This window comes from Sorex araneus, chromosome 6 (assembly GCF_027595985.1).
Source record: "Sorex araneus isolate mSorAra2 chromosome 6, mSorAra2.pri, whole genome shotgun sequence".
Classification (NCBI taxonomy): Eukaryota; Metazoa; Chordata; class Mammalia; order Eulipotyphla; family Soricidae; genus Sorex; species Sorex araneus.
In genome coordinates, this window is record NC_073307.1 from 163,510,663 (window position 1) to 163,523,328 (window position 12,666).

The 12,666-nt window shown below is 61.0% G+C and overlaps 1 protein-coding gene across 2 annotated transcripts; it reads right to left on the bottom strand.

The window, feature by feature from the left end:
• Nucleotides 1-200: 200 nt before the first annotated feature.
• MEN1 (menin 1) lies at nucleotides 201-5,361 on the bottom strand. Of its 2 annotated transcripts, none has more exons than XM_055141700.1 (10): nucleotides 5,213-5,361; nucleotides 4,431-4,891; nucleotides 3,544-3,752; nucleotides 3,263-3,391; nucleotides 3,060-3,100; nucleotides 2,867-2,954; nucleotides 2,172-2,308; nucleotides 1,899-2,031; nucleotides 1,434-1,598; nucleotides 201-1,346 (listed from the first exon to the last, which is right to left on the bottom strand). In XM_055141700.1, coding segments are annotated over exons 1-10 (1,842 nt in total). In that variant the 5' UTR covers nucleotides 5,215-5,361; the 3' UTR covers nucleotides 201-869. The 2 variants fall into 2 exon arrangements, with proteins under 2 accessions (XP_054997675.1, XP_004618452.1); XM_004618395.2 differs by having other exon boundaries at nucleotides 5,201-5,352.
• Between the last annotated feature and the right edge of the window lie 7,305 nt (nucleotides 5,362-12,666).

The following is a 12,666-nucleotide window of genomic DNA, read 5'->3' on the forward strand; positions in this document are numbered from 1 at the left end:
GCGGGGCGGGACGGCGGCTCCGGGGCCGCGGGGGCGGGGCCGGGGCCCGGGGCGGAGCCGCCGCCCGGCCGCGTGGGGGCGCCCGCGGGACCAGCCCTGCGCGGGCTCCAGGGTCCCGGAGCCCCGGACGGGGAGGGGAAGGGGAGACTCATCCCCGCCCCACCGGCCGCTTCCCACAAGAAACACAAAACTTTTTTTTTTTTACAAAATGTATTTATCTTCCTTAGAACTGAAAAATAAATCTATGTACAAAACAGGAACGATCCGGCTCCCTGCACCCAGTCACCCCCCCCCCACCCCTGCAGGTTTCTTCCGGGGTCCTCGGAGTGGGTCTGGGCGGGGGAGGTTCCCAGAGCGTGGGGAGTGAGGTCCGTGCTGATGTGGGGCCAACTAGGGTTCGGGTGCGGGGCTTCAGTCACATGGGGGGGGAAGGGGGGGCATTGCGGCCCAGGATCCTGGCACCGGGTGGGGGAAGGTGGCTCCCCAAAGTCTGGAAGCACGCCCCAAGTTCCTTGGGGAATGAGGGGCTTGGTAGCCAAGTGATGGAATTCCGGGGTGCAGAAACGTACTCCTAGGGCGGGGTGGGGTTCTGGGGTCCGGCCGGACCTGTGCTTCTGGGGTGAAGGATGCCGCCCGGCCCCGCAGGCTGGGTGCTGCCCTGAGCGACACCGGTCGGGGCTGGGAATAGCAGCAGCTGCCCGGGGCCCGACTTTCCAGTGGCGGCCGCGAGACCGAGGCCAGGCCGGGGAGGCTGTTTGGGGCCCCCTGGGGTTCTGGGGTGGGGTGAGGGGCAGGGCCCTTGCCCGGGACTGGGGGTCCCCTCCCTCGTCTCGGATCCAGTCGGGGCGGGGGGCGTCAGAGCGGGCCCTTCAGAGCCCCTTGCGCTGCCGCTTGAGGAAGGACAGCGTGTAGTCGCTGGGCGTGGACACCTTCTGCTTCTTCATCTGCACCTGCGACTGCGCTGTGAGCTGCAGCTTGATGGCACTCGAGTTGATCTTGGTGGCGACCAGCAGCTCCTTCATGCCCTTCATCTTCTCGCTCTGGAAGGTGAGCACGGGGCCTTCGGGCGGCGGGGAGGCCGAGGGCGCGGGCGCTGGTGCTGGGCCGCTGCCTTCTGGGCCCCGGGCTGGGCCGGGGACTGTCCCGGGGGGTTTCCGAGGGGGTCCCTGCGCGGCCCCCGGCCCCGGGCCCTTGTCCAGCGCTGGCTTCTTGGGTGGCGGCGGCTCCTCCGGTTTGGACTCACGGCGCGGGCCCCGCCGCCGGCCTTCCCGGGCCTCCTCGCCCCACGGCTCCTCGGCCTCCGCCGTGTCGGCCTCCCGGCTCACAATGCGGACCTTCTGCCTCACCTGGCAGCGGGAGGGCTTCGGGGTCACACCCGCCCCACCCCCACCGCCCCCGCCCCAGCCCCCTACCCAGGGGAGGCGGGTCCTCACCTGGCCTTCGAAGCGGCCCAGGGACTGGACCAGGAAGGTGGCCCAGCCCACGTGCAGCACGGGCGTGGGGCTCCCCTCCTCCCACTTGCAGATGCCGTCATAGAAGCGCAGCAGATGGGCGAAGCACTCGGGGTCCTGCAGGGCGGAGCCCTGGCCCGGGGGGCCCTGTGGGAGGGGGACCCAAGTTGGACCCCTCGGGCCAGGAGGCTCGGCTGGCTGGAGCGCAGGCTAGTGGGCGCCAGCCCGGGCTTGGCCCCGGGACAGGTGGAGCCGGAGCTGACAGGTGTGACCCTGAGGCCGAGCCACGACACCGCGGCCTTGGGCTCGGCTGTGCCCGTGTGGGTGGGGGGCAGGGGTCCTCCCTCCCCTCACCCCAGCCGCTCACTAAAGCAGGGCACGGCCAGCAGTGAGAGGGTCGTCCTCTCCGGGGGACCCCCCCAGAGCCCCCCCCGCAGGCGGCTTCACCTGGCTCTGCTCCGCCCGCTCCTCGCCCGCCTCCAGCAGGCTGGCCGCCTCCTTCAGCAGGTTGGGGATGACGTCGTTGGCCACCTCGAAGAACTCCTTGTAGATCTCCTCGTCTTCTCGGCAGTAGTTGTAGCTGCGGGAGCACGGGGCACTGAGGGGCTTCCCAGGGGGCACCCCGCACCTTGTGGGGACTGTCCCCGGGGGCTCCCCGAGAGGGTGCTGTGTCAGCCCGGGGCGGGGGTGGGGCGGGAGGGCGGGGACAGAGAGCCTCACTCCTGGATGACTGTGGCCGTGTCCGCCCAGGCCTGCAGGGCCTCGCGCACGTTGCGGTTGCGGCAGTGGAAGCCGGCCAGGTACATGTAGGGGTAGATGTGCTCGTCCCGGTAGTAGGCCTTGGCCGAGGCAATGCCCTGGGGGAGGGACGGACGGAGCAGGGGTCTCAGGCATACATCCCGCTGCCCACACACAGCGGCACAGGAGAAAGACCCCCAAGCCCCCCCTCCACCCCCCGGTCCCTGCCGGTCAGCTTTGCCACCAGGCACTCCTGCCTGGCTCTCAGACAAGGCCCGTGCCAGGCTGCAGGGCTGGGGACCCCATCTGAAGTCAACCTAGGGGATGGGGGGCCGCAGGGCACACCCCAGTCCCAGCCCCTGTCCCTCTCCCCTCCCCGCACAGGATGCTCACACCTGACCGAATCCTCTGCAGCAAGGGTGCTGAGAGGCAGCAGGAGGCAGGAAGCAGGGTACGAACCCAGGCTGTGACCCCGGGGAGGGGGAGCCCAGAAAACAGCCCCTGCTCCCCAGCGGTCATTCCCCTGGGGTACCATGTGGTAGGTTTTGGGGGGCTGGGGCTACGATCATCATCCACTCACCCTCCACCCCAACCCACCACGCTGCTCCTCTCTTCACCTGTCCCCGCCCTAAGTTGAAGGCCCCTGCGCCCCCCCACCTCAGTGCAGCTGTGCCCACCTTGTGGTAGAGTGTGAGGGGGTCCGGCCGGCCGGGGGTGGGTTCCAGCTCCTCCAGGTCCGCCAGGTTCCCCAGCGCCATGGGGTACCTGGGAAAGAGCCATGAGTGAAGCTGCACCCCCCCCCCGCCCCAACGCTGACCCCGGGCTGGCCACGACTCCCGCCGAGCGGCCTGGCCGCGGCTCCCGACTGACCTTTCCAGATGTCCCAGGTCATGGAGCAGCCACAGCAGCTTCTAGGGGCCGGGGAGAAGGGTTGGATCAGGGGTGCCCGAGTGGCGTGCAACACCAGCAGGGCCCGACCCCCGGAAGCCTTCCTGGGCCCCCTCCGGCCTTCCCAAGAGCCCCGGCAAAGGGGGGGGGGCACCATGAACTCCGGGCACAGGGGCCCCCCTCACCTGCTGCAGCTGCAGCAGCTCCAGGGAGTCGGTGTGGAGGTCGATGGACGGGTTGATGGCGCACACCATGAAGGCCACCTCCATCTTGCGGTCACAGCGCATGTAGGACCCTTTCAGGTACAGCCAGCTCTAGGGGAGACGGAAGCCGGGCTGGGTGCCGCGCCGGGACCCCAGCCCACACGGGCTCTGACTCCCTCCCAGGCACGGCGAGCGGCCGGCGGCGGGAGCGTGTGTGGCCGGGAGAGCGGCCAGGAGAGCACAAGGTGGGGGACCCCCCATACCCGCTCAGCCACGCCCGCGTTGACCGTCTGGCCCCTGCGGTCCTCGTTGCCCTTGCCATGCCAGGTGACCTCTGCCGTCTGCTCGCCGTTGGGCCCGAACACCACCCAGGCGTGGTCCTCGGACAGGGCCAGGTGGACGTCGCGGAGCCCCAGAGCCTGGCAGGCACCCACCACGGCGAAGGCCACGCCGGAGCTGTCCAACTTGGTGCCTGCGGAGGAGAGAGGGCGTGAGTGGGGGTCCCTCTGGACGCCCACCTGCACCCCAAAACCTCAGCTACCCCTGTCCACCATCCCTCCTGGCCCCCAGGGCCCTCCCCCCAGCTGAGGGTCCATCCAGCCTTTGACGCTCCCCGCAACCAGAGCGGTACTGCTCTTACTTTGGGGGCTTTCTCATTGTGCCTGGAAGGGTACGACAGGGCCAGCAGAAACACTGCCACACCCCCTAGTGGGGACCGGAACTTCTCTGCAGGCCTGTCTGGGCTGGGAAGCACCTGAGATTCCTTCCCAGCGCCCCCCCCCCAGCCCCCAGCCTGCCTGGAGCTCCTGGGACCCGCCCTGAGCCTTTAGCTCCTGGAGGCCAAATCTCCACCTGCGTCTTTTCAAAACACTTTCAGAGCTATTGTTCCATCACCGAAAATGTGGCCAGCTTTGGGTCCCTTAAGCCCCCCAAATCTGCTTCAACCCTGTTCCTCTGGCTGGGAGGACCTGCAGTAAATGATGGGGAGCGGGGGGAAGTCCCCAGGCCTGTCCTGGGCACCCAGCTTCCCATCTGGTGTCCGCAAGGGCGCTACCTGCAGAGGCGGGTGGCCAGAATCACCCCTTCCAGGGCCAGAGCCGAGGGGGGAGCCCGTGGGGGGAGCCCGAGCCGAGGTACCCCGCCCCCCCACCTGTGATGAAGCTGAAGAGGGACTGGATGTGCGCCCGGTCTTTGAAGTAGGAGCGGCTGAGGCTGTTCCAGATGACATCGGAGACCTTCTTGACGAGCTCGCGGCTGGAGACGCCCCCCTCGCGCGGGTACAGCGACAGGTCCACGGCGCCCCGGATCTGCGCGGTGAAGCGGGCGTAGAGGGCGGCGATGATGGACAGGTCGGCCACGGGGAAGTAGGTGAGGCCGCCGGGGGGGTCGGGCGCGGGGCTGGGCTGGAAGGTGAGCTCGGGCACGTTGGTGGGGATGACGCGGTTGACAGCCAGGAAGTGCTCCACGAAGCCCAGCACCAGGGACAGGAGCACCAGGTCGGGCTCCTCCCGGCCCAGCTCGGCGGCGAACAGGCGCACCACGTCGTCGATGGAGCGCAGCGGGAAGAGCGTCTTCTGGGCGGCCTTCAGCCCCATGGCGGCGGGCCTGGGCCTGCGGGAGGGCCGGGCAGGGAGGGTCGGCGTCCCCGCCGCGCTCAGCCGCCTCCCATCGGCTCCCGCACTCGCCCCGCCGAGCCCCTGCGGCCGCCGCTGCACGGCCTCCTCCCCCCCACCCGGCGCCACCAGCCGCGGCTGCAAAGGGGGTGCGCCCCTAGGACGCCCGCGAGCACCCTCGACGGCCGCCCCGGCCCATCTGCACCTCCCCGGGGCCCCGCACCCCGACAGGCCGCCCCGAAGGCGCCCCCCAGGCCGAGCCCCCGAAATCCCAGGGCGCGTCCTGGCCCGAGGCCCCCGCGCCCACCTCCGCGCTTACATCCCACACAAGGCACCGCGGCGCCCGCCGCCCGTGGCCTGCTGGGAAATGGAGTTCCGCCCCGCGGGCCGCGCTGCCTCCCGGGAAGTGGAGTCTCGGGGCCGCCCCGCGGCGCCCGCCGCGACACACTCGGCGGCGGCCCGGCCTGTGCGCGGGGGCTGACGGGAGAGACGGTCCCGCGTGCCGGGCGCCCCGGCGGGAGGACGAGAGGAGGCACCGCCTTCCCGGCGCCTCAGTGATTGGCTCCCGCGACCCACGCGGACGAGGTGGGCCGAGGCCCCGGTGCATTCTGGGGAATGTAGTCCGCGCTCTGGCCCGCTCCCAACAGTAGGTTATTGTGCGGCGTGGGGCTGAAGGCTGCCTTCCAAACCCGCTGGGGCTACTGTGTTCAACCTCTGAGTCGGAGAGATGCAAATACAAACCCTATTCTAGGTCTAGCAATTGGGTGGGGGATGAGGGGGGCTAGCTATTGGGCCACACCCAGAGGTGTATGGGGGCTTGGTGCAGTGCTCAGGCTTCAGACCTTAACGCGGGACTGTTCTCTCTGGCCCCTTCCCAAATTTTCATGAGAAAACTTAACACGTGCAGAGAAACATCTAAAAGACCATGCTGGGCCGGAGAGATAGGCAGCGGGTAGGGCGCTTTGCATGCCAGCAGCCGCCCTGGGTTTGATGCCTGCTTTGATCCCCTGAGTCCCACAAGGAGTGATCCCTGTCACAGAATCAGAAGTCAGTCCTGAGCACAGTCGGGCACGGCAAGACCATTGTTGGGGCGCCAGAGAGCTCAGCCTGCTGAGAGCATGCTTTGCATATGGAAGGACCTTGGTTAATCCTCTGCACCCCTGGTTCCCTTCTGCCAGGATAGAACGGGAATAATCCTCAAGCATGTCTGGGTATGACCCAGAAAACAAACAAAATAGGACCATTATTGGAGCTCTTCTGGAATGGCCCCCATCCCAACTTTGGGGTGAGCTATTTCTTTTTTTGGTTCTCTCTCTCTCTCTCTCTCTCTCTCTCTCTCTCTCTCTCTCTCTCTCTCTCTCTCTCTCCCCCCCCCTCTTCTTTTCTCTCATCCCACATTCACATCCCACATAGAATTAATATAAGACTATTTAACTTCAAAAGAATAAATAAACAGGGGCTGGAGCGATAGCACAGCGGGTAGGGCATTTGCCTTGCACGCAGCCGACGCGGGTTCGAATCCCAGCATCCCATATGGTCCCCTGAGCACGGCCAGGGGTAATTCCTGAGTGCAGAGCCAGGAGTAACCCCTGTGCATTGCCAGGTGTAACCCAAAAAGAAAAAAAAAAGAATAAATAAACAGACCAGATAAAGGACCATTCTCAATAACGGTAGAAGTTTGAAGAGAGGGCCGGAGTGATAGTACACGGGGAAGGCATTTGCCTTGCACACCACTGACCTGAGTTCAATCCTCAGGATCCCATATGTTCCCTCAAGCACTTCAGGAGTAGTTCCTGAGTGCCCAGCCAGGAGTGACCACTGAACATCACTGGTTCAGTGATGTTACAAAACAAAGAAACCAAACGAACAAAACCAGAAGGTTGAACCGAATAGCGCAGTACATGGAAAGACATAGTTAGGGTGTATCGTTGCATAAACAAAAGCGGCTGAACTCTAGGTATGACACAAGAATATTTGATTACATCTTATTTGCTTTAATTTATTTAACCAGCCAGATGGCAAACCCAAGGCCTCACACCTGCAAAGTGTTCTGTGCCCTGCTGCTGTGCTATATGCCCGGCCTCAGCGTTAGTTCGGGTTTTCGGGGCTAGAGCGAACTGGGGGGACTGGAGCACCCAGCGTCCAGGAGGCCACAGCTCAATGCCCACCACATACATTCCCCGGGGTACTGGCCGGAGTGACGCTGAACACCGAGCATAGGGCGGGACAGTAGCTCCTGAGTCCCCTCATACCCAGCCCCCCAGCAAAACAAAGTGAAACACAGGGGCCACGGCCTGGGGTGATAGTACAGTGGGTGGGGCGCTTGCCTTGCACGCAGCCAACCTGGGTTCAGTCCCCATATCCATATGGTCCCTTGAGCACTGCCAGGAATAATTCCTGAGTGCCAAGCCAGGAGTAACCCCTGAGCACCGCTGGGTCTGACCCAAAAAAACAAAGTAATTTTTTTTTTTTTAATTACAGAGGTCAGTAAAGTAGTAGAGTGGTCTGTTTTGTTTTTCATTTTGTTTGGGGTCAAACCATATTTGACCATGCTTGGGAACCACTCCTGGGCCAGTGCTCAGGGGTTGTGTTCAGGGGGTGCGGCAGCAAAATTTAGGGGACCATGTGCAGTGCTGGGGATAGAACCAGGGGCTCCTACATGCAAAACATGTCCTTCAGTCCCTAAAGCTATCTCCCAGCTGGTGATTAGTTGCTACTTTTTGATTCAGGTTTTGTTTTTTGTTTGTTTATTTGTGTTTTGCTTTTTGGGTCACACCCGGCGATGCACAGGGGTTACTACTGGCTCTGCACTCAGGAATTACCCCCGGCAGTGCTCAGGGGACCCTATGGGATGCTGGGAATCGAACACGGGTTGGCCACGTACAAGGCAGACGCCCTACCTGCTGTGCTATCACTCCAGCCCCTGGCGATCGATATTGAGAATGTGCCGTGATTAGTCCAAGGCTGCCCTTTGGGGGAGCTGGATGAGGGAGTTATGGGGGTCTGCTGCCTCCGAGCATCTTGCCAGTCTTGTTGTCATTTTCCTTCCTCCCATTTGTTTGTTTGGGGGCCACTCCTGCCCTGCGCTCAGGGCTCGCTCCCTGCGGTGCTCAGGGGATCTGATGGGGCGGCAGGGACGGAGGCCTGGTCGGCTAGACAAGCGCCTCACCTTACCCGCTGTACTCTCTAGCCCGCTCCCATTTTTCTTGAACCCAAGCCCATGAGCTTTTTCTCCCAAACGGCTCTTTTTGTTGTTACTGATTTGGGAGGCTGCACCCAGTGGGACCAGGAATAAGGGCAGATGGCTTGAGCTCTGCGGAGATTCTGGGTGGTCATGTTAGGGGAAGTTTGGGACCCTGGGAGATGGTTCAAAGGGCTGGCGTACATTCTTTGCATGTTGCAGGCCCGGGTCTGGTCCCTGGCACTGCATGGGAGCCCGGAGCTGATAAGAAAGAGCCCTCGAAGGGGCTAGAGAGATGGTACAGGGGTCAGGCATTCGCCTCGCATACAGCTGACACCAGTCTGATCCCTGGCCCTGCATATGGTCCCCCGAGAACTGCCAGGAGTCACCCCTGGAGTGAGCCTTGAGCACAGCTGGTGTGCCCCCACGCCCCATCCCCCCAGAAAAGATGGCTCAAAGGGCTGGAACATATGTTCTGCACACAGGACTCCCCTCCTCCCAAGAAAAGAAAATGATAATGATAAGACAAATGTTTCAGGGACAGGCTGGGGCGTAGCTCATGGTAGAACACTTGCTTTGTGTGGGCAAAACCCTTGGGTTCATCCCTAGCATCAAGAAATAATCATAGTAATAATTAAAAACAAGGGGCTGGAGCGATAGCACAACAGGTAGGGTGTTTGCCTTGCATGCAACTGACCCAGGTTCGATTCCCAGCATCCCATATGGTTCCCCAAGCACCGCCAGGAGTAATTCCTGAGTGCAGGGCCAGGAGTAACCCCTGTGCATCGCCAAGTGTGACCCAAAAAGCAAAAAAAAAAAAATGCATTTTGGGAGCTTTGCAGTTGAGGGACAAGAAGAGTAGGAGTAGTTGGGTAGTTGGGGGGGGTGCACGGAGTGACAGTACAGCAGGTGGGGTGCTTGCCTTGCACACAGCCCACCAGGGTTTGATCCCCAGCACCCCATATGGTCCCTTAAGCATGTCAGGAGTGTGTCTGAGCACAGAGGCAGGAGTAAGGCCTGAGCAACACTGGATGTGGCCCCAAACCAAAGACTGGCGGCTGGAAGGGCGTGTGCTGAGTTGTATAAATAGGACAGAGGCCAGCCTGTGGCGTCCAGATAAACAGGGTTCCCCAGGGCCAGCTCTGGCCTGTACTGGGGGTGCCAACGGGGCTAGCCACAGGAGCGGAGGCCACTGGGCACCCGCAGGGGCAGCACTGTGCTATTGTCCCCTGCCTGTCATCCTTGCACGCCTTTTTTCAGCTCAGTGACGCTGGGCTGGGCCTGGGCCGTCCACACTCAGTCACACGCACCGGGCCAGAGAGAGAGGACAGCGGGCAGGGTGCTTGCCCTGTGTGCAGCTCACCCTGGCTCAACTCTGGCACCGCATAAAGGCCCTGGAGCCCCAGCAGGATTGATCCTGAGCACAGAGTCAGGAGTAAGCCCTGAGCACCTCTGGGTGTGGCCTCAAAAAAAAAAAAAAGAAAGAAAATCACGTTTTGCAGAGACGGGAGAAAGAGAGAGCTTTGCATGCAGGAGACCCCGGTTCAACCCCCTGCCCTGCACAGTCCCCCCAGCACCACTAGATGTGACCCTCCCACCCTGGGTCAGGAGAAGCCCCTTAGCACCACCAGGTGTCCCCCCCAAATGAAAACAGAGCAGACTGCCCCGCCCAGGCTGTTGGGGTACGGCCCTCTTTTTCCTTTTGCTTTTTGTTTTGGGTCACACGCAGCGATGCTCAGGGATTACTCCTGGCTCTGCGGTCCTCAGGAATTACTCCTGACAGTGCTCAGGGGACCCTGTGGGGTGCCGAGGATTGAACCTGGGCTGATTGCATGCAGGGCAAGCGTCCTCCCCGCTGTACTGTCTGCCCCTGGGGGATGTTTGGGAATTCTGGGGACTTAAACCCTGGGCCATGGCCACAAGAGGCCTGTGCTTCACCGCCCAGTGGCACCCCAACCCTAGGAACACAGTTTCACTCAGTTCCATGCTTAGCAGAGCGTTAACTCCCTCTACAGGGTGCTCACCTCACCGCTATTGACCTGGGCTGGGGAGCGCCTTGGAAGGTTAGCAATCCATGTTGCTAAGAGCACCCCTCGAACCCCATTGTGACAACGAGAAACGTCTCCAGGCATTGCCAGATGCCGCTGGGACCTCAATCCGAGCATACGGTGTAACAGGTCCTGGGCAGATCGGCCGGGAATGGGTCAGTTGCACTCTGGGTGTTTTGGGTTTTGGTTTTTGGGTGAAACCCGATGGTGCTCAGGATGTGCACTCGGGAATTAATCCTGGCAGGGCTGGGGACCACATGGGATGCCGAGGATCAAATCTGGGCTGGACAGATGTAAAGCCAGCGTCCTGCCCCCTGTACGCCCTCTGGCCTGCATCCTGGGTGTTTGACAAATATTTGCTGAGGAAATAAAGATGTTCACTTGAAGGGAGCCTGTGGTGGATCTGGAGTTGGGTGTTTTGGGGGGGAGGGAGCACAAGAGGAGGAGGAACAGCCCATGTGGAAACTGGGACCAGGATGTGGCTTTCAGGTCGTGACTATCTGACATGTGAAGCTTGGGTTGGCACCTGGTATTGCAAAACAAACAAAAAAAAATGTTTTGGGCTGGAACCATAGTACAGCAGGTGGGGCACTTTGTTTGCATGTGGTGACCCAGGTTTGATCCCCAGCACCCCGTCTGGTTCCCTGAGAGCACTGGGAGAGACCCCTGAGTGCAGATCCAGGAGCAATTCCTGAACATCCCTCAATCCAAGCATACAGAATAACTGACCTGGGGACCGTCTTCCCGAGAATTTCAGTTCACGGATCTGCCTGGAATGGATCCTGTTGTATGCTGGGTTTTTTGGGTGTTTTTTGGGGGGTAAGTTGGGGGCCACATATGGCAGTGCTTAAGGGCTTACTCCTGGCCCTGTGCTCACAAGTGATCCCTGGCAGTGCTTGGGGAACCTGCACCAGGAATCAAACTGGAGTTACCTAAAAGCAAAATCAAAAGGCATGGATGGACCTTAGAAGCAGGAACCCGGGTTCCACCCTGGCTCTGCAAAAAAAGAGGAGCTGGAGCGATAGTCCAGCCGGGAGGGCCCCTGCCTTGCCTTCAGGTGCTGCGGGTTTGATCCCCGGCTTTCCAGGTGGTCCCCCAAGCCCACCAGGAGTAATTCCTGAGCACAGCTAGTGTATCCCAAAAACTACAAAAAGAAGAACAAAGAAAGTGGGATGAAAAGGTGCAAAGAACTGGGGTTCTTGCTTAGCCAGTGAGAGCCCACAGCTCTCTACACGGTCCCCCAAGCCTGGCAGGAGTGAGCACTATGCTGGGAGTATTCCCCTCTACGCGCTGCTAGGCGTGGCCAGAAACCAGACAGACAACAACCCCATGGGCCTGGGGCTGGAGAGGAAGTACACGGGCCAGGGCTTGCCTTGCCTGCCACCTCCCCTGTCTGTCCCCAGCTCTGCATATGGTCCCTCAAGCACAGCCAGGACAATGGTCCTTTCTTACTGTTTTTAGGGGGTCACAGGAACTATGCTTTGTCTGGCTCCTGGCTCGGCACTCAGGGATCACTCCTGGCAGGACTTGGGGGCTTACATGGGGTCGGCTGTGTGCAAAGCAAGTGCCCTACCAGCTTCACTACTGCTCTGGCTCCAGGACCGGTCCCCAAGCACTGCCAGGCAGGGCCCAAGTCCCCTCCCCAAACGCCCAAATGAAACAAAAGTCCCACAAGTCAGAGACACAGTACAGGGGCTAAAGCGCTTGTCTGGCATGTGGCCAACTGCAGTTTGATCCCTGGTTCCCCAAGCATGGCCGGGGGTCACTCCTGAGCAGAGGGCCAGCCAGGCATAGCCCTTGAGCACCGCCACGTGTGTCCCCAACTCCCCCAAGTGCCCCAACGAAAAATGATGGTGCTTGAGACTGAGTCTCAGGACAGATGATGAGGCTCAGTGGACAAGCCCTGTCTCCATTCCTGAGCTCAATCCCTGCGGACTGGAAAGATAGTACAGTGGGTAGGACACTTGCCTTGCACACAGCTGACCGGGGTTCGATCCCCAGCATCCCATATGGTACCCCTGCACCACCAGGAGTAACCCCGGAGCAAAACAAAACAGAGAGAGAGGCGGGGGGAGAGAGAGAGAAATATGATTCTTAAAATAAATGAAATATAGGGGCTGGAGCAACGTACAATGGATAGGAAGCTTACCCCCATGTGGGTGACCAGGATTTGATCCCAGCACCTCGTAGGGCCCCCTAGCCAGGCAGGAGAGATTCCTGAGCGCCGAGTCAGGACTAAGCTTTGAGTACTACCAGCTGTGGTCCAAACCTCCCCCTTCAAAAACGATATTATGAACCACATGTGCAGTTTAATAATGCTTAGCAGCTACATTATGAGAAGACACAAGTGAGATTAATTCTAGCAATATAGTTTGTTTATTGCCAACAGATGCAAAATGTTACTTCAGCATAGAGTCAGCATAAAAATTTAGTGCTAACTTTTTTTTTCCCTCCACTTCTAGTGCGCGAGAGCCGGCAGACAGTTGCTACTTACCCTCATCCCCTGAGGTGCTGGTGAACAGCAGGAGCTCCCGACCTGAGGGG